Below are 22112 nucleotides of genomic sequence, written 5' to 3'. Positions count from 1 at the left end.
AGACTTTTCCTTTAAACTCGACTTCTCAGGCAACACTTAACCTTCTATCAAAAACATTTGGACCCCATCAAACCTCAGTGCCTCCTGATGAGCCACTGGGCTTAGGCCCACCATACATGGCTCAGGGAGGGTGATGGGACTTCTAAACAATGGAAACTAGATCAGGGCTACTATCGGACAGTGTTTGTGGGGGACTGAAGGGAATTCCTTCCAGCTCCATCTGATCCTTCTGTCCTGCTAGAGACCCCTCCCCACAAACAGTGTTTCGGTCCTTCTAGAGTCCCCTCCTGTTACACAAACACATATTATCCAACCACAACTTAGGACAAGCACTACCACTCCTCTGCTTACATTCAGGCAATTCCCCAACATCTGTGAGTTCTTTACCAACCTGTAGAGAACTCAATCTCCTGTTTCAGTTAAAGCAGTCCTATGTATTTACTAAACAGCTTCTTGACATGCATTGTTAGCTAAGTTTTGTACTCCTCTCAAAGATGTCAAGCTATTTTGTCCTCAGACTATAAATTCTCTTATCTTTTGGGGGGACTTTTAAAAATCATAGCCTATCCTTGTAGAAAAAGTACACTATAGGGTTAAAAGAAACCTTATCTTCTGTGTTTGTTTTGTGGTACTTATAGAATATTTCAAAGATATTGAAAATGAATATAAAAAATACCCACCACAAAACTGAAATCATGCCAACATTTCAAGATCTTAAGATTTTTTTCTTCTAATTTTATTTAAAAAACTGACACCTTTGGAAGAGCTGAATCATACAACAAACAGAATATTAAAATTTATTTCAATTATTAACATCTTTTGACATTTGCTTTATCTCTTTTTATGTATTTTACCCTCAATTTCTGAAGTAAAACACTTTATTCTTATTGATTCAGTATGTCTCTTCTTAAAAGAGGCCATTACCTTAGAAAACCACAAATGCCTTTATTACACTCAAAAACTTTATTTCAAAAACATTATTTTCTCGTATATACTTCACATTCCCCTTTCTCCAGTTGTACCAATGTGTCCTTTGGTTTTATTTTTTTCTACAGGACATTATCAAAGATTATGCATTTCTTTTGGTTGTCAGGTCTTTTTAACTACTTTTAAACTAGGTATATATTTGGCCCACTTATATTTTCCAATTTTCATGGTCTTGATTTTTGTAAAAGTCCATGTCAGCTGACTGGTAAAATGACCCCCAGTCAGAATTTGCACATTATCAGAGGTTAAATATTTTGGCAAACACCATGCCATAGTTGATGTGTGTTTCCCATTGCATCTGATCAATTACAAGAACATATAATGCTATCTTTACACCTTTTTGGTGATACTAAATTTAGCATCATAGACATGAGATCTCTCCATTGTGAAGATATCACTTATCTTTTATAGTTAATAAGCAATTAGTGGAGTGATACTTTGACACAATACAGATATCTTGGTCTCCAATAACCTTTCAGATGTTGGTTTTGACATCACCTGATGGTCTCTGTCTATAACTGCATTAATGGTTACATTGATTTTCTAATTAAATGTACTACCTAGCATTATTCTGTAACGAAGATATTCTTACCTACATCTTTTTATTGTCATTATAGCCTTATAGATTTTTAAAATTTGTTATAATTTATTGTCCTCATTATTATTCTCTAATGTTTAGATACTCGTGTTTGGCTAGTGGGAGCCCCATGAAACTGCTACTGTGGATTTTTTGTATGTTTTCTGGGTCATGAGACTTCCTTGATTTCTGCCAAAAGATGTTTTTGACTTTCCCTGCTCTGGATCTAGAAGAAATCATTTCTGCTTAGTTTCTTTTAGAAACATGTAGAAATTAAATACCATGCAATAATTCTGCCCATTACTGCTGGGAATACAGCTACAAATAAATAAAGCAATTGTCCATTGACTTTATATTACTTCTTACGTATCATATGGTTAGAGTTAGGAAATACATAATTTTAAAATAAGTTCATATTGATACCTCCAATTCAAATAAACACCACAGATTTCTTCCTTGTCTTTCCCTATTTCTTATTTGTATCTCTCTTCCCTTTGTAAGAACTCTGTTTCCCAGCCATGTCAATGAATTTACTTATTCTCTGTTGTACAGTATATTAAAACTGTTTCAGAAATATGCACTAAAAACACTAACAGCAACAAATCTCCCAAGTGAAGTTCAACCCTAACCTCATTTAGCCTTATAATCGTAAAACTATTAAAATCTAAAGACAAAATGAAACTAAAAAACAACCAGAAAAGAGAAGCCATTACCTCCTAATAAGATATACAAATGATCAATAATATATGAAAAGATGCTTAATATCTACTGTTTGGGTCTTCTAAGTTCAGTTTATTACATGCAACATGTTGGAAAAGCTCTTTGACATTGGCCTTGGCAATGATTTCTTTGATATCATACAAAAAGTTCAGGCTACGAAAGTAAAAGTAGATGAGACTAAACAAACTGAAAAATTTCTGCACAACAAATACAACAATCAACAGAATGAAAAGGCAACCTATGGATTTGAAAAAATATTTGCAAACCATATGTCAGCTAAGAGATTAATATACCAAACGTATAAAGACCCCATACAACTCTCTGGCAAGAGAACATATAACCCTATTTAAACTGAGCAAAGGACCTAAACAGACATTTCTACTAAGAAGACATAAAAATGGCCAAGATGCTCAATACCACTAAATGTTAGAAAAGTGCAAATCAAAACTGCTATGAGATAGCACCTCACACCCATTAGGATAGCTATTATTAAAAAGATAAATTGCAAGAGTGTGGAGAAAAAGGAACTTTTATACACTGTTGGTGGAAAAGTAGATTGATGCAATCATTAAGAAAATTAGTGTAGATGTTCCTAAAGAAATTAAAAATAGAATTATATGACCCAGCAATCTCTTTTCTTGGTATATACCCAAAGAAAATGAAATCCCACCTCTTGGAGATATCTGCACTCCCATGTTCATTGCAGCATTATTTACAAAGCCAAGATATGGAAATAACCTAAGTGTCTACTGATGGACAAAGGATGAAGAAACTGTGGTATACATATACAGTGGAGTATTATTTGGTCCTAAAAGAATAATGAGATCTTGCTATTTGCCTCAACAAACATAGATGAACCTGGAGGACATTAGGCTAAGTGAAATAAGCCAGACACAGAGAAATAGTATATATTATTTATATGTGAAATTTACAAACACTCAAATATACAGAGAGAATTAAATAGTGGTTACTGAGAGGATGGCAGGGGGAGGGAATAGGAAATGGGAATATTTAGGCCAAATGACATAAGATAGCAGATAGGCAGGATGAAGAATTCTAAAGATCTAATGTACCACATGAAAACTACAGTTAATAATAATATATTCAGAATTTTTTTCTAAATGAGTAAATTATATCTGCTATTGCCACAGGGAGTGAATGGTAACTATGTGAGATGATGGCTATATGAATTTGTTTCACTATAGTAACCATTTTCCTATAGGTATGTATCTCATAATATCATGTTATGTACCTGAAGTATACATAATAAAATTTTAAAATTTAAAGTAAAAGTTCAAAAAAAGATGCTTAACATCATTAGTCATTAGGAACATGTAAATCAAAATCGCAATGAGGTATCACTTCGCATTTACCAGGATGGCTAAAATAATTTTTAAAAAGAAGAACAAAACAGAAATTAAGTGTTGGCAAGGCTGTGAAGAAACTGGAAGGCTTTTACATTGTTGTGGGAATACAAAATGCTGAGGCTGCTGCAAAACACTGTTGGGCAGTTACTCAAAATGTCAAATATAGAATTCCCATGTGACTCAGCAATTCCGCCCCTAGGTATACACCCAGAATAATTGAAAGCAGGAAATCAGACAGATACTTGTGGGTCAGTGTTTATTGCAAGATTATTTATAATAGTCAAAAGGTGGAAACAACTCACATGTCCATCAGTTGATGATAAAATAAACAAAATGTGGTCTATACACACAATGAAGTATTATTCAGCTATGTAAAGGAGTAAAATTCTGACACATGCTACAATATGGATGAATCTTGAAAGCATTAGGCTAAATGAAAGAAGACAGATACAAAGGGAAATATATTTTATGATTTCCCATAAATTAACTATTTAGAGTTGGTAAATTCATATAAACAAAGGGTAGATTAGGGGTTACCAGAGGCTGAGAAGCAGGGGAGATGTGGAGTTATTGCTTAATGGGTGTGGTTTCTCTTTGAGATCATGAAAAACATTTGGAAACAGCAGTGATGGTTCTACAACATTGTGAATGTACGTAATTCCACTTAATCGTATGTTTTAAAATTGTTAAAATAAAAAAGTATAGTTTTATGCACATATAAAACATTTAAACATTAACATTTAAAAACTGATAATATATATTTTATATATATATAAAACTGGTAAAGTATATACTATATATTATACATATATGATATAATGTACATACTATATATAATACATGTATGATATAATGTATATACTATATGTAATGTATATACTATATATCATACATATATGGTTATACATATATTTATAACCACAGTTTTTAAATGTTAATTTTTAAATGTTGATTAAAACCTTCAAAATGGCTAAAATAAATAGTGACAACTCAATTCTCCATGAGGGACCCTAAAGACAATGAAAGAACTCAAGTAATTTAAACATACAGTCATCTCTTGTATCCTGAGGGGATTAGTTCCAGGAAACCCTGCTGATACCCTAATCTGGGGGTGCCCACCTTCCTCACAGTCAACCTTTCATATCCTTGGGTTCCAAATCAGCTGATATAGAAGGTCAAGTATCTTGCTAATTTATTTCAAAATGTTGCCTGTCAGAATATATCTCAGAAAGGGTTTTCTGATATAGTTATTGTATTAGTCTGTTTTCACACTGCTATGAAGAAATACCCAGGACTGGGTAATTTAATTTATAAAGGAAAGAGATTTATTTGACTCACAGTTCACATGGCTGAGAAGGCCTCAGGAAACTTACAATCATGGCAGAAGGAGAAGGGAAGCAAGGCACATCTCACATGGCAGCAGGACAGAGAAAGAGAAAAGAAAACTGTCATTTATAAACCATCAGGCCCTGTGAGAATTCACTCACTATTGGGAAAACAGCATGAGGGAACCGCCCCCATGATCCAATCACATCCCACCAGGTCCCTCCCTTGACACGTGGGGATTACAATTTGAGATGAAGGTGGTGACACAGAACCAAACCATATCAGTTATAATTTTCTTCTGTAGTATAATACAGTTCCACTAGTCCATATCTTTTCTCATATTTGGGACTATCATTTCTTTGAAAACTTTCTGGTCTGGTAAGTTTGCATTCATAATTTACTGTTTCAGATTGGAATACTCTGATTCTAAGTGAGGTTAAGAACCTATTCTTTTTTTTTTTTTTTAAGACGGAGTCTTGCTCTGTCACCCTGTCTGGAGTGCGGGGAGTGATCTTGGCTCACCGCAACCTCCGCCTCCCAGGTTCAAGCAATTCTTGTGCCTCAGCCTCCCGAGTAGCTGCTGGGACCACAGGCACATCCCACCATGCCCGACTAATTTTTTTTATTTTTTATAGAGACGAGGTCTCGCCATGTTGGCCAGGCGTGTCTCGAACCCCTGACCTGAAGTGATCTGCCCACCTCGGCCTCCCAAAGTGCTGGGATTACAGGAATGAACCACTGCACCTGGCCCAATAACCTACTTTTATGTTAGTGGTAATTTATGTTTACTTTTCTGTGAAATGCCTATTTAGACTAAGTATTGCCATTTTATTGGGTTGTCTTTTTCTTAGTAAGTTATGAGAATGCTTTACTCATTTTAGATACTAACTCTATTAGATAAGAAAAGCTATGCTACAGAAAACAAAATAAAAATAAATCTTAAAATTTCATTGGCTTAATTCTATGAAGTCTTACTTCCCGTGTCCACAAAGCCCAGCAGGACCTAAGTGGCTTTCTTCCATGGCTCTTCACCAAATTACGACCCAGTGAGCCAGGCTGCTTCCGTATTATCGTTAGTCAATCTGTATCGCGTAGCTCCCAAGTTTATTAGGGCATGGCAAAAGAGTTGAAGGGTATCTGTACAGAAAACAGTCAACAGCAGGCTTGAGACTGCGGCGCTTAGAAAGTTCTGCTTGCAAGACTGGCATTTGGCTGGCATCTGGGAAGCTGTCTGGTGAGCAGTGCCCTGCACTGACATGAAGTTTCTCCTGAGAGGAGTAGCTCATTGTGCCTAGACTGATATCGCAAACAGTATTGTGCTGAACACCAGATTTCCTTCTGGGCTGTGGATTTTGGGTTCATACGAGGCAGTGAGTGCCTCCATGTCCGGCCTCCACTGAAGCCTCTGGGGTGTTGAGTCTCTGATGAGCTCCACAGGCAGAAACATTGCACACGTGTTAATGCATTTTTGTTGCTGGGAGAAGTGAGATCTGTGTGACCCCTCCTGGGAGGAAGAGAGCATAAGGAAGCCAGTGTGTGAACTCCTCTAGATTCCTTCTGTGTGTTTTCTTCATATGATCCACTGCTGAATATTTACTATGACACTGTAATAAATCTCAACGGTAAGTGCAACTGTATGCTATATCCCATGAGTCTTTGCAGCTAATTTCTGTGTCTACTTGAGGACTCCCTTCACAGTGCCACAAGTTATTTCTTTTTTCTCTTCTTTTCTTTCTTTCTTTTTTTTTTTTTTTTTTTGAGACGGAATCTCCCACTGTCACCAGGCGGGAGTGCAGTGGCACAATCTTGGCTCACTGCAATCTCCACCTCCAGGGTTCAAGTGATTCTCCTGCCTCAGCCTCCTGAGTAACTGGGACTACAGGCGCCCGCCACCATATCCAGCTAATTTTTGTATTTTTAGTAGAGATGGGATTTCACCATGTTGGCCAGGATGTTCTCCATCTCCTGACCTTTGATCCACCCACTCGGCCCCCCAAAGTGCTGGGATTACAGGCGTGAGCCACCGCGCGTGGCCGCCACAAGTTATTACTAAGGACCAGCCTTGGGATTGCCCACATCAGTTCTGCACACATCCAGTTATTCAGAATCTCTTCATATGTTCGCAGCCCTTTAACTACAACTGAAGCCTGGAACCAAAGGGGAGCCAAGGCACTTTTGTGAGCATAAAGGGTCTTTGTCATGCTGATTATTCTTCATTTGCATGCATTCCTCATGTCTTTTCCAGGCTGTGGCTTGACTTTTCGTTTTTTATCATGTGTTTTGATACATGATTAATACAGCTAATGTCAGGTTTTAATTTTTGTTGTTGTCATTGTTTTGAGATGGAGTTTCACTCTGTCGCCCAGGCTGGAGTGCTGTGCTGCCATCTCAGCTCACTGCCACCTCCACCTCCCAGGTTCAAGTGATTCTCATGCCTCACCTTCCAGAGTAGCTGGGAGTACAGGCGCCTGCCCACTCGCCAGGTTCATTTTTGTGTTTTTAGTAGAGATGAGGTTTTGCCATGTTGCCCAAGCTGGCCTCAAACGCTTGGGCTCAAGTGATACACTGCCTTGGCCTCCCAAAGTGCTGGGATTAAAGGCATGAGCCACCTTGCCCAGCCAGTATTATTTTTTTATGGCTTGTGTTCTTTTGTATTTCCACTAAAAAAGTCTTCCCTCAAAGGATAAAAATATTTTCCTTAATTTCTTCTAGTAAAATTTAAGTTTTTCTGCTTATAGTTAAGAGTAAATGTACCTGAAATATACTCTCATGTAAGGAATTAAGTAGAGACTTGGGGATAAGAGGGAGGAACATATGCTCAGTGCAAAAAAAGTAATCTGTAAAAACACATCAAAACGACATAACACATATGAGGAAATAACTGAACATAGAGGAGTGTGGCTGGAGTAGAGAGAACCAGGGCAGACTTGTGCAAAATGATGATGGAGATGTAGGTGAAGGGCAAACGAGAGAGGGCCCCATGAGGCTATTGCCCCGTAGAGGAAAGGCAGCCAGGAACAGAGGTCAGGAGTGAAGGTTCGTGACTGTGAGTGGAAGGGATAGTGGAGGATGGGGAAAGGAGCAGCTGAAGAAGTCACTGAAGGCCACAGGTGAGAGAAGAAGTCCAGGCTTCGGGGTTAAGAGAATTATCACTAATCTCAACTAGTGATGCCTTTTCCTTTCTAAAAGCAGAAAAACAAGAGCTGCAGAAGAGAGACTAGGCAAGCTAAGGGTGTTGGGGTGACCTCCAGTTGGTTTGAGACTGGGGTAGGAATGGACGTCAGCACTGAGGGTCCTAAGGCCCCTGCTCTATGGCCTCCAGGCTGGCCAGGGCTCTCTGACTCCTGTGGAGGCCTGGACTGCCCAGGGTGGGGACAGACACAGAGCAACCTCAGTCTAACTGCCCTTTACGTGCAGAGAGGAGGCAGCCGTGCAGCACTGTGGATTCACTGCTGGCACAAAAGTACACAGATGTCTGGGAGCGGGTAGCGGACTCCAGAGTGAGGAGGAAATCCTCTGTCTTTGATCTAGAGACACTGTAGCCATCTGAGACTTCTACTTTGTCAGTGTCTTCAACACCATATGAGTAATGGATCAGCCTCAGCCCATTCCCCAGGTCTTGTCGATACCAGTACATATAGCGGTGGTTCTCAGTCTGGTGACATCTCAGAGTCACTGGTGTTCCTGTCTCTGTGATCTTGTGTCTTGGGCTCTGGGTGATTCCAGCATCCATGTGTCCTGTTATAGAAAACAATAGACCTTGATGCTGTAATCCCAAGAAAAAGGCTTTTATTGAGGCCTTGGGAATTCCAGGGAAGGAAGCCCACCTGTGACCAGCCCTCACCTGTCCACAGGAGACAAAGGGCCACATAGAAGAAGAACCTTGTGCCCATTTCAGGTCCAGGCCAGGATCTCGTGTCTCCCAGCCCTGCTCGGGGAAATAGAACTTAGGTTCTCAGTGACTTGATAACATCAGTGCCCCTGACAAATAGTTGAGCTGCAAAGTTAACCTGCCACACCCCTTCCATTCTCCACAAAAATAAAGTGTGTGTGTGTATATATAGAGAGAGAGTGAATATATGTAATTTATGATATGTACAGCAATATTTTATAGGGCATATATACAATTAATAGCTCAGAATGGGAATAATCTGTAGACTACTTTTAAAGACATAAGTGCATATGCTCTTTGCAGGATTTTAGAAAGAAAATGCATTCCTCTCTGCATATTTTGTTCTCATTAGGATACAATTCTTCATTTTTATGCTGTTTTAATTGTTTCTAATATTTATGTAGTCTAAGGGACATTCTCATGGCAGTCTGGTGTCCTTTAGAACTCATCTCCTCAAATTTGCCTCTAAGTTCCTTTTATTAGATTTTATCTTTTCTCAAACTCTGGATAACTGGATGTCAGCCTACAGGAATGGCCTCTGTTAAAAGAGCCACCTGACATCTGGGAAGGTTTCAAAAAGTCTTAATGTTAGGGTCCATATAATTTGTATATTGTTTTATGCTCTGTCACATTAGTTCACCTCACAGGAGTCTCATCATCAGAGCTCAGACCTCTGTGTGTTCCCGCTGGTAGTGTGATGGTTAATTTTAGGTGTTAATCTGACCAGATGAAGGCATACCTGGATACTGGTATAGCAGTGTTTCTTGGTATGTCTGCGAGGGTATTTCTGGAGGAAATTGGCTTGTAAATTGATGAACTGTGTGGGGAAGATCTACTCTCAATGTGCATGGGCAATATCCAGTCAGCTGGGGGCCTGGATAAAACAAAAAGACACAGGAAGGGTGAATTTGCATTGTCTCTCAGAGATGAGACATGTGTCTTCCACTGCCCTTGGATATCAGAACTCCAGATTCTCCTACCTTTGGACTCTGGGACTTACACCAGCAATTCCCTGGGTTGTCAGGTTTTTGGTCTCGGGCTGAGAGACACAACATTGGCTTCTCTGGTTCTGAGGCCTTCAAACTTGGACTGAGTCATGCTACTGGCATTGCTTCATCTTCAGCTTGCAGATGGCTGGCATACTGGGGAACTTTTCAGCCTTCATAATCACGTGAGCCAATTTCCCTAACAGATCTTTTCTCTTCTCTTCTCTTCTCTTCTATTCTCTTCTCTCCTCTTCTGTTCTCTTCTCTTCTCTTCTCCTCTCCTCTCCTCTTCTCTCTTTCTCTCTCTCTCTGTATACATATAGAGTGTGTGTATATATATATATGTATATATATATATATAGTTTCTCCAGAGAAACAGAACCGATAGAATATATATATGCATATGTATACATATATACTTTTTTTTTTTTTGCTATGAGAATGCTTTACTAGGCAACACCACATACTATGAAATGCTTTAAAATACAACAGGAAGAGATGTGAAGACACAAAGAATACATAGTGACACATGGCTACATCCAGTCAATAGTGGTACTATTGTTATTTCAGATACAGGTTACATCTCAGTGTGAGGCTCCCTTTTTGTGACTGCACATCTTGATGTAACCTGGGTGGCTAATTCCTACACTCATGCTCCAGTGAGAATGGATACAGAATCTGAAGTGGAGACAGGGAGGAGACCCATGAACACCCCCATGGAGAGGCTGTGGCTGGGGCCTGGCAATCCCAGGAAGAGCTTTCTCATCTATGCCAAGAACTCCCCTGGTCCTGGGATACCAAAAGGCACACAGAAAAAGAGATCATTGCCCATGGTTGAGTCAGGACAGGACAGGAAAGTTTTCCATCTCAGGGCTCAGATTCTTTAGGGTAGGGCATATGGAATCCAAGAGCACTGAGAATTGTTATCAAAATAAGGTGTGATCCATCAATAAATAAGGTGTGATCCACCAATAGAATTCTCAACAATACTCTGACTTCTCTGGGGAGATAAACATCTACCAGGAGTATTTTCCTTGTATTTACATTTTTATTTCTTGATCATTATTGATTTACAAATTTTCTTTTGTTGAAAACATACACCTTATTTTGCAGCTTTGTCTGTTTTCTGTGCTAATGTTTCTCAAACATTTACATGGTGCCTACACACGATAACTAGCTAGAAGTGGATTTGCCATGAAGTCAATGAAGAATAACTTTAGGCCTTCTCACTTGCACAGAATTTATTTATTTTTTTAAATTTGAGACAGAGTCTCACTCTGTTACCCAGGCTGGAGTACAATGGTGTGATCTCTGCTCACTGCAACCTCCGCTTCCTGGGCTCAAGTGGTTCTCCTGCCTCAGTCTCCCAAGTAACTGGGATTACAGGTGCCCACCACCATGCCTGGCTAATTTTTGTATTTTTAGTAGAGACAGGGTTTTACCATGTTGGCTAGGCTGATTTTGAACGCCTGACTTCAAATCACCCACCTGCCTCGGCCTCCCAAAATGCTGGGATTACAGGCATGAGCCACTGTGCCTGGGCCTGCACAGAATTTTTTCAAGACATTGTCATTTTGTCTTCTCTTTTTCAAAGCGATCCCTAAAATTTTATAAGCCACCTGCTCCACAAAACTTGGATCTACTCTACACATACGCTCGTTAAATTTTTGTTGAATGACTAAAGAAAGAAATGAATGGTTCTCTGAGTCCAGGCAGACCCTGAAGCTGTGAAACATAAACTTAGTCTATTCAGTTACAAATAAGCTCAGAGCCTTAACTGAGCAGAGACCCATGTGAGTCTGTTGGAAACTCAGAATGAGTCCAAATGAACTTGGAAGAGATAGTTCACATATCATTATAAGACTTGTGAATGAATGCATGGCAGTATAACTAAAAGAAAACCACGGCCTTTTTCAAAGAGAAGTGTCTTAGAGGGTCATCCCATTCTATCACTGTCAAAGTTTTAAGCTGACCCTGAAGGCAAAGTTTGAGATGTGGGCTTTGGTGAAAGTAGTTTGCTTTGGAAAGGATCTCAGGAATTAGGAATAAGAGAGATGGGAGAATGAAATAGGGAGAGGGGAAACCAGGATAAAGGTACAATATTGAGTTTGTGCTGGAGCAACAGGAGATGGAATCCATCAGGATTGCTCTGAATTCACACCTTTCTGGGAGCATCACACCTTGCATATCAGACTCAGTATCAAGCAGGAAATGCTGTAAGATGCAACATTTTTCACTTTCTCTTAAGGCACAACTGTTTATGTTACTTTTACCAGTGAATGATCAGACTACTATATCGGCATTTTAGATGACTTTGTGTCTGAATCATAGGTGAATCAGACAAAAGTAATTCGTGTCTGCCTTTGTTACCAGATTGCACAAAGTAAATAACTGCTCGACTAGAGATTTGTCAGAAAATTCACAGGGACCTAAGATTTATTGAGCCTATACTATGTATTAGACTTTGTCTTGTTTACAAGTTTAAAATTTCTGTAAGACATATATTACTGGCCTCAGTTTACAAGTGACAAAACTTAGCTAAATGTTTTTCAAGTCACTGACCCAAGGAATCGGAATATGAACCACTGAGGTCTCCTCATCTCCAAGGACCTTCCTCTTTAGCATGTAGCCTCCCACGTGAAAGATGTTATTCAAATGATTTGTGTCAGATGCATTGTTTCCAAAAGGGACATTTGGATCAATGTTTCCAATGTTGAAGGTATCTTCCTCTACCAAAATGTATAGGGTGGAGTAACTTCAAGCATAGGTTGAAAGTTAGTATGGCCTAGGTGTGAGTCCAAGTTCAATATTTGTTAGCTGTACCTCCTTTAGAAAATTATCTAAATTCTCTAACAGTTTTTTACCTGTAATATGGGAGTGAATTGTTCTCCCTTATGAAGTTCTTAAGAAATTAATTGAAATAATGTACTTCGTATATGGCCCAGAGAAAATGGGATTAACAATATTGCTTGTTATTAGCAATCAACAAGGGAATTTTCTATAAATTTACATAAAACAGGTAGAATTAAGTTGGTCTCTGTCCACTGTGTACTTGCATATGCATCTGCAAATGGCACATCATACACTTGGTAGCTGCTATGCTGATTGTTGTACATGTGCACCCAATGCTCCCCGCAACCCACTCTCACCTCCCTGCCCTGTACTGCCCTGGGCTGTGCCCCTGAAGACTGATTTCAGCAAAGGGTGCTATCCAAGGTTTTGGCTGGGCTTTCCAATGGCAGACACCAGCTGGATAGTGAAGGGTAGTGAAGAGAGAGTTCAGTATATCTGGGCTTCCCCTTCCTAGCTTCTGGTCCTGAGTTCCTCCCTTTGGAAAACTTTTCTCATTACTTGCATGCACCTCCAGGAACACAGCATTTCCCTCCCACCCCTTTCTCCATAGGCCCAGGAGTTGTACTGGCTTCTCAGTGTGCTGGAAACCCCTCGTCCCTCGAACACTCCTTGTGTCCCTAAGTCTGTTTATCCCTCTGAACACAGTCCTTTGATTAAATTGTTTTCACTTCAGCCTTTTTGAATGTGTCATCTGTTCCACGCCAGAAAACTGACTGATTCAAATGACTCTCATACGTTGTAAATGCATGTATGAATAATTAGGAATATATTATCTTGCCAGACTTTAGATTTCTTAAAGACAAAATGTGTAATTTGAAAAATTACATCTCATTTTCTGTATTCCAAGGAAATTTTTAACATAATAGGTATTCCAGGAATATCTACTGAATAAATTAACAAGTGAACAACAACTAAATGACAACAGCAAAACTATATATATACAAGTAATAAATTTTCATGGACAAGTTGACAGAAAATATAAAATTTATTCTCCCGCTTTCCATTTCTCTGCTGCATAGCTGGGTGTGCTGATGCTTGTCTATTGGCACTGAGTACCCTTAAATGTCCTCCAACAATCTCTCTCTCTCTCATTGCAAGAGCTAGAAGACTTGAAAATACATGTCCCAGATTCTCCTGAGAGCAAGTTTCTGAAAACAGTTTTGCTTCCCCCAATAAGCTATACTTGTGGAAAAGTTGGAAGCAGAATAAAGACTTTTATCTGACAGCAACAGACAGGTGGATTTGCAACGACATCTGGATACTTTCTTGTGAATCCCCCTCTTGGTCACTGCAAGACCACTGTGACTCTCAGCTATTTCCAGTAGTCCCTGACCTGGGCAAAAGTAGCAACTTCAGCCTTTCTGATCACTAGTGGCGGACCTGAGGGCAAGCTTCAGCCTTCTGAGAACCTCCCACTTCTCAGCCTTCCAGTAGTTTATAACCACTAATTCCCTGTATTAACTCCTATTCTCCTTGGAATTCCTAGAGGATTCTGTTTCCTTGACTGAACCCTCTGATGTATTAGAAATGCCCCTTGTCCCTATACGTCTATATTAGGACATATTGTGGCCCCATTCTATATGGAACTAAGACAGAACAAATATTCTCTGGCCAGAAGTTATATGTCCTGGAGGTTGGCAGGCCATAAGCCATAGTAACCACATTCCATAATATGTGACTCTCTTCTACTGCTTGGCTAGTCTTGAGATGGAAGAATAGTGCTTTGCTGTAGCTCCTTGACCAAGGCCCAGGAAACACTATAGAATTTTAGAAGTTTTATTTTGGAGGCATGGAGTCATAGGTTTGGATCCTGGCTTTGATCCTTAGAAATACGAAATACTGGAGAAGTTCATGAGGCACAGCTCTGTATCTATAAAATAGTACACTGAAATCTTCTTCATTTTTAAAGTGGATATACTAATGTATATCTTTGCATTAAAACACATAAAGTCAGGCGGATCATTTGAGGAGTTTGAGACTAATCTGGACAACATGACAAGGCCTCATCTCTACAAAAAATAAAAATTAAAAAAAAATAGCCAGGCAAGGGGACACGTCACTACAAGGTGATGTTTCCCTGTAGTCATAGCTACTCAAGCAGCTGAGGCAGGAGGATTGCTTGAACCCAGGAGCTCAAGGTTGCAATGAGCCATGATCACACCACTGCACTCCAGTCTGGGTGACAGCGTGAGACCCTGTCTCAAAAAAGAAGAAAAAAACACAATGTGCACTGCTATGATTTGACTGTGTTCCTAAATAATTTATATATTGAAAACTTGGTTCCCAATGCAGCAGCATTGAGAGGTAGGACCTTTGGGAGGTGACTAGGTCTTAAGGACTCTGCCCTCGTGAAGGTTAATCCATTCATGGATTAATGGGTTATAGAGGGAATGGGTAGGTTATCATGAGAGTGAGTCTGTTATAAAAGCCAGTTTGGCCATCTTTCATGAGCCCCCTCATATGTGATGCCCTGTGCCACCTGAGGACTCTGCAGAGTCCTCACCAGCAAGAAGATCCTCACCAGATATGGGTCCTTGACCCTGGACTTCCCAGCCTCCAGAGCTATAAGAAGCAAATTTCATTTATTTATAAAATACCCAGTCTCAGGTATTCTGTATGGCAACAGAAAACACACTAAAACACATGCCCATATGTTGGCACAGAGTACGAGCTCCCACCACTTGCTAGGAATTAAAAAGTACTGGCTAAGATGTGAGAACTTCTAGTGGGTCCGGAGCCCACAAGTGCAGGAGCTCTCACTGAGCTCAGCAGGACGGGGGAAAATGTTAGAAAAGAACTAGAAGCATCTCTGGGGCTTGGCTAAAGCTGTGTGGCAGCCCGCACCTCCTTCTCCCTGTTACATCCCCAACTGAGACAGGAGGGTTTGGGTACAGAAAGCCAGTAATTCTGCAGGGCTGTGCCTAAGCTGCTGGCACAGAGGTACAGGGCTGAATCCCCCAGCTCCAAGGAGCTCATGTTCAGTTCAGAATGATAGTCACTGAACTGTTGAGCTGAGAATCGATCAGGGATGCTTCCTTTTTCTCTCTGCATCTTTTGATAAAACGAAATGAGGAACTGGGGGCCCTGACCTGGACCCTGCTGGTACCAGTAGACAGTGTCGTGTTCAGGGATAGGATAGCATTGCAGAGTGGCTGTTTCCCTCTTTTCTTTGATCAGGTGCCTTGGGGACTGGATGACTCCAGCAGCCACTGAACCTGTGGAGGAAGGAGACAGAAGCTGAAGACTCAGCTCAGGAGAGTTTGATACTTCAGCAACAATTGAATGCTATGGATGCAGGGATGTCCCAGCTGTATTCAGGACTCACCTGCTCCCAGGAGACAAAGCATGACATAGCAGAGGAGCCTGGTGTTCCAGGCAGAGTCAGGCAGGTCAGGACCAAGCATCTCCCTTCTCAGGGCGCCGGTTTCCTGGGGTGAGAAAGCAGGGCTTTTGCTCCTCCTCACCGTTTTTGGAGGTTTTTACTGTGATGTCACTGTTCTGATGTCATCGTCCTGTAGGCTCCCATAGGCACCCTGTACTCCAGGACTAACTCAGCTAACTCAGGCTTTCCCCCATCCTGTCCAGCTTCCTGCAGGGCAGAGGGCAGGGGAAGCTAGCTGTGCTGAGCAAGGGGTGGGAGGCGGGCTTCCGGGCAGACAGCCATCCCCACAGCTTCTGAGATTTTCATCTGAGGCAGATGCTCCTGAGTCTCTGCCAGGCTTGGGTTATCCAGGCTGCCCTGCTGAAACCCTCCCCACACTCCCTGTCAAACTTAGGCACCTAGAGAGGTCACATAAGGCTGCAGTTCATGGCTTCCTATCATGACAAATACACATGCATATCGGTTGATCTGATAAGGCTATGATTAACTCTTCCTGTGCCAGCACTACCTCCGGTTCATCTAGTAATATCCCTGATACAGAGACGAAATCAAGACTGTCTCCCTTAACCCTCTCTCTCCCAGACAGCGCTATCAGTGGCCCACTCAGTGGATCCACAGTGCCCTCCAGTGGCCAGTGTGTAGTCACTATGATAAAGCGCTAAGGACCCTGACTAGGGAGGCTGGGTGCTTCCAGCTCTTGCTGATTTCAGGTTTACCTGCCTCAAACTCAACTTTTGCACAGGGTAGTGAGGGAGAAGCAAATGTTTTTCTAAACAAGAACCAAAACTTTTACATTTAAATTTAAATTTTAAATTTCATCAAATAATGGTGTAGGAAAGGAGATATCAGCCAGTCATTAGATGCCAGCTGCCATAGGAATGGGGTGAGACCTGGACAAAGCATTCCCTTCAACCAAAGGTGATTCCTAGAGGCAGCTGACAGTGACCTGCTATCAGTGAAACAACCACCTAAGCTGGAGAAATAAGCACACTAGTCTCATGAAAAGAAACTGCTTACTTTTATATCTTTAATTTTTTTAATACTCTAGTCAATTTTTTGTTTTTAGTGAATTGTCTTCTTTATGATTGATGTGTAGGAATGCTTTATAATATGAATCCAGCCCTTTCTCAGATTACGTTTATTTTTTCTTAATATATTTTGAAGAACTTTTTGGGATTTGCATAAAGAACAATTTGCTTTTTTTATGGTTAGAACATTCTTTTGTCTTTAAGAAATCTTTGCCTACCCTATGATCATGAAGAGAGCTTGCTATGTTTTCTTCCAGAAGCTTTTGGGTTCTAGTTTTTTGATATCTGGGATTTTTTTGTGTCTCTTACTAATTTTTGTTTATGGGAAGGGTCAGCAGTTGTCCTGTAAAGGGTGAGATAATAAATTTTTTAGTTTTGTGCATCATGCGGTATTTGTGTCGACTACTCAACTCTGCCATTGTAGTGCAAGAGCAACCATTGACAATATATACACGAATGACTGTGGCCATGATCCAACAGAACTTCATTTATGTTCACTGAAATTTGAATATCTTATATTTTTATATGTAACAATTTTTACTTTTTTAACGTTTTTACTTCTTTAATTTTTGCTTTTTTAAAATCTTTTAAAAATGTAAAATTATTGTTAGTTTCTGAGCTGTATGAAAACAGACAGAGGCCAAGTTTGGCCCCGAGGCCATAGTTTGCCCACATCTGGTTTATGGAGTGAGATAAGGCTAGAGATTCATTATTTTTCCATATTATGACATTTTTCTAGAACTATTTGCTAAAAAGACTATTTTATCCTCTTTTTGCTGTTTTTAGTATTTGATCTGGGAATTACAATATGCATCTTTGACTTATCACAGTTTGCTTGCAAAAATATTCTCCTGTTTAACCACGGGATGTCATAAACGTCCTTTTTTAGGGGAAGAAAATTTCTTATTACTTTGATAACAGTTTTCATCAAGAAAGGATGTTGAATTTTATCAAGTGTTTATCTATAGATAGCATATAGTTTTCATATTTTTAGTACAGATAAGGTAAATGACATAGTCTGTTTTTTGAAATGTCAGACCAACACTGCGTTACTGAGATAAACCCTACTTGACCGTGTTGTACTATCCCTCTTACATATTGTTGGATTCTCTAGGCTGTAATTGTAAAAGGATCATTGAATCTGTGTTCCTGAGAGATAATAGTAGCTTTCTTGGAATCTCTTAGTCTCATTTTGGTATCAGGGTAGTTCTGGCCTGAGAATGAATAGAAAATTATCCCCTGTCCTTCAGTTTTCCTCTCAGTCCTGCTTTGGCAGCATCCTACCAACTTTGATATATTTTTATATTTGTTCAGTTTAAAATAATTCTTTTGAACATTCTCAAACATTTTATGCATATATAGCAATTTCCTTAAAATAAATTCATTAAACAAAAAACACTCTGAGTCAAGGACTGTTAGCAATTTTAACTCTTTTGATGTTTGTTGCTAAATTATTAGACGAAAAGGATTTTACAATTTACTCTCCCCCCAAAAAAGAAAGGGCTGGGCCAGGCACAGTGGCTCACACCTGTAATCTCAGCACTTTGGGAGGTCGTGCCAGGTGGATCACCTGAGGTCAGGAGTTCGAGACCAGCCTGCCCAAAATGATGAAACCCCATCACTGCTAAAAATATAAAAACTAACCAGGCGTGGTGGTGGACGCCTGTAATCCTAGCTACTCAGGAGGCTAAGGCAGGAGAATTGCTCGAACCCAGGAGACGGAGGTTGCAGTGAGCCAACACTGCACCACTGCACTCCAGCCTCAGTGACAGAGTGACACTCTGTCTCAAAGAAAAAAAAAAAAGAAATCTCATTTATCCATTTATCTTCATTCTCACCAGTATTTGGTCAAAAAGAAAAAAAAAATGACCAAAAGATACTATTAAAATAATTGTAAATTATCTTTTATCTTTTGATTTATTCTTTGCCTTATGAGTTATTTAGACAACTATTATCTAATTTTGAAATATTTAGGACTTTTCCAGAAATCTTTCTCTTATTGATTTGCAATGAAGTTTTACTGTGACCAGCAAGCACACTTGGTTTGACTTGAATACTTTTAATGCATGGATGCTTGTTTTATGGCCCAGAGTGCATAGTGCATGCTGGCACACAGCCAGTGCGCACTCCAAGGGAACATGTATTCTGCTGCTATTGGATGAAGTGTTCTGTAAACGTCAAGTCAAGTGGGTTGTTGGTGTAGTTCATATCTTCTGTATCCTTACTTGTCTTTGTTTTTTTTTTTTTTTTTTTTTGAGACGGAGTCTCGCTCTGTCACCCAGGCTGGAGTGCAGTGGCCGGATCTCAGCTCACTGCAAGCTCCGCCTCCCGGGTTTACGCCATTCTCCCGCCTCAGCCTCCCGAGTAGCTGGGACTACAGGCGCCCGCCACCTCGCCCGGCTAGTTTTTTTTGTATTTTTTTTAGTAGAGACGGGGTTTCACCATGTTAGCCAGGATGGTCTCGATCTCCTGACCTCGTGATCCGCCTGTCTCGGCCTCCCAAAGTGCTGGGATTACAGGCTTGAGCCACCGCGCCCGGCCTCGTCTTTGTTTTTGTCAACTCATTAAACCAGTTACTAAAAGAGGGGTATTGAAATCTCTGATTGTAATTGTGGATTTGTCTAATTCTCCTGGCAGTTCTGTTTTTGCCTTGGTATCTTGAAGATCCATTTTCAGGTACATAAGTATTTGATTGTTAAGACCTCTTGATAGACCAATACTTTTGTCATTAGGACATGACTTTCATTATCTCAGATATTCTCTGCTTGAAATTTATTTTGTTTGATATTAACATAACTACTCTAGCTTTCCTTTAATTGGTGTTGGCATAGTACATCTTTTTCCATACTTTTGTTTTATTTTTTTACATTCTGAGTCTTCATAGTATTCTGATAAGCAACATATAGTTGTTTTTTGATATTATTTAATAATAATAGTACAATCTGTGCTTTTAGACTATTTAGATTTGATGTGATTGTTGATGTGGTTACTTTTGTGTCTATCATCTTCTATTTGTTTTCTATCAATCCCATTGCTTCTATATTCCTTTTATCTTTTTATGTTGTTTTTATGGATTATTTGAGCATTTTTTTAACTCTGTATTGTGTTGGCTGTGTTTTGTCATCTTAGTGGTTGCTCTATGATTTTCAGTATGCATCTCTACTTTAACACAGTCTACCTTCAAGTGACTTCACTCAGATTATGGAAACCTTCCAATGATACATGTGTTCATTTATTCCTCACCTGTCTTTATGCTAGTCTTGTTATAGATTTACTTTTGCATATATTAGAATCCCTGCACTGTGTTGGAATTATTTCAGTGTAAATAGCCAATTATCCTTTAAAGAAATTTAAGTTTAAAAATTTGCTTTTGGGACTCTAATTACATATTAAACTACTTAAAGTTGTCCCTCAGTTTACTGATGACCTCCTCTTATTCTCCATATTTCATTAAGAATTGTTTATGTTATTTCTTCAAGTTTATTAATATTTTATCCTGTAATGTCTAATCTGATGTTAACTTCATCCAGTATATTTTTCATAACAGACATTGTAATTTTTATCTCTAGAAGCTTTGTTTGGACCTCATTATGCCTTTCCCCATCTCTACAAAACTTTGAACTTACAGACCAGAGTTACAATAACTATTTGACTTTCTTTGTCTGCCAATTTGTCATTTCTGAGTTGTTTCCTATTAATTAATCCTTCTCTTCATTATGGATCCTTTTTCATGCTTCTTTGCAGGTCTGTAATTTTTGATTGATGCCAGATAGTTTGTATTTTATATTTTTGGGTGGTAGATATTTTATATTTCTATTAATATTTTTACCTTTGTTCTGCGATGCACTTAAGTCAGTTGGAAACAAACAAAAACAAAAACAAAAATCCCAACAGTTGTTATCTTTTTCTTGAATAACTTGGCAAGCTGATTTTAAAATGTATATAAAAAAAAGTGTCAAGAGTGCTCAAGAACACTTGATAAAAAGGAACAAAGCTTGAGAAATTATTCTACCGGATATTAAGAATGAGGAGGAAGCTGTAGTAAGACAGTGTATTATCAGTGCAAGAACTGACAGAACAGACCAATGTAACAGAATAGAGATCCGATAAACAAGGCCACACATGTATAATGACTGACTGACGACAAAAGTGGTATTACAGGGTGATGGCAAAACTATTACCACTTAACAAATAGTATTGGGTAAATTGAATAATCATTTGGAAAAATAAAACTTGACCTCTTCCTTATATCACCTGCAAAGAATTAATTCCAGTTCGATTGTGAGTCTAAGTGTGAAAAGTGGAAAATACAAAGATTTTAGAAGGAAATATAAGAAAACATCATCATTTTGAAGTAAGCAAGGATTTCCTAAAGTGGACACCAAAATACAAAACACTAACTGAAACAGAAGAAACATGGAATGATTGTCACTTAAGAACTTCTGTTTATCAAGAGAAACTATTAGTACAGGGAAAAACTAATCCACAGAGAGAGAGAAAAAAAAAATTCCATCCAAAACTCTCGTATACCTCTCATGGGAATGTAAATTGGTACATCGTCTTTGGAAACCTCAAAGAATCCTACGTAGTTGATATAATTATATTCAGGTCTTCTTTGAATTGTGTCCCTTTAACACCTTCCCAGGAGGGATTTATCTTATGAAACCAATCTCAATTTGTATTTCTATTTTTTTAAAGTTAGACTGGAGAAGAAGGAAATTAAGCACAGAATGACTACAAGATTTTCAGAAGGAAAAAAGCAATGTATAAACATGAGTTAATATGCATTATTGTGTATAATCGTTATTTCTGAATAATTGATTTTGATGGAAATTCTTACTAAATATTCCAATTGTCTTCCAAGGGTGGTAGCTGTAAATGGCCTTAACAGTGTTTGCTTTTGGCTTCTCCACTCCTTGGCAGATTGTAGGTCTGAGTTGGTGACCACGTGGTAACAGTAGTTTAATAAGAATGTGCTGAAACTTCATAGTTCT

General features: G+C 39.2%; 1 protein-coding gene and 2 gene segments (V, D, J or C); 1 reads left to right on the top strand and 2 right to left on the bottom strand.

Annotated features, from left to right (window-relative positions):
• LOC135969973 (uncharacterized) overlaps positions 1-22112 on the top strand; it is a 91075-nt gene that overhangs the window by 52175 nt on the left and 16788 nt on the right. The gene's annotated exons all lie outside the window — the stretch shown is intronic.
• Positions 8312-8921, bottom strand: LOC102140230 (T cell receptor beta variable 10-3-like). The segment is given in 2 exon segments: positions 8312-8715; positions 8822-8921. Coding segments are annotated over 2 exon segments (396 nt in total).
• Positions 12458-16151, bottom strand: LOC123572164 (T cell receptor beta variable 13-like). The segment is given in 2 exon segments: positions 12458-15923; positions 16034-16151. Coding segments are annotated over 2 exon segments (474 nt in total).

This window comes from Macaca fascicularis, chromosome 3 (assembly GCF_037993035.2).
Source record: "Macaca fascicularis isolate 582-1 chromosome 3, T2T-MFA8v1.1".
Classification (NCBI taxonomy): domain Eukaryota; kingdom Metazoa; phylum Chordata; class Mammalia; order Primates; family Cercopithecidae; genus Macaca; species Macaca fascicularis.
Note: the sequence above shows the minus strand (reverse complement) of the source record. Positions and strands in the feature narration are given on the sequence as shown.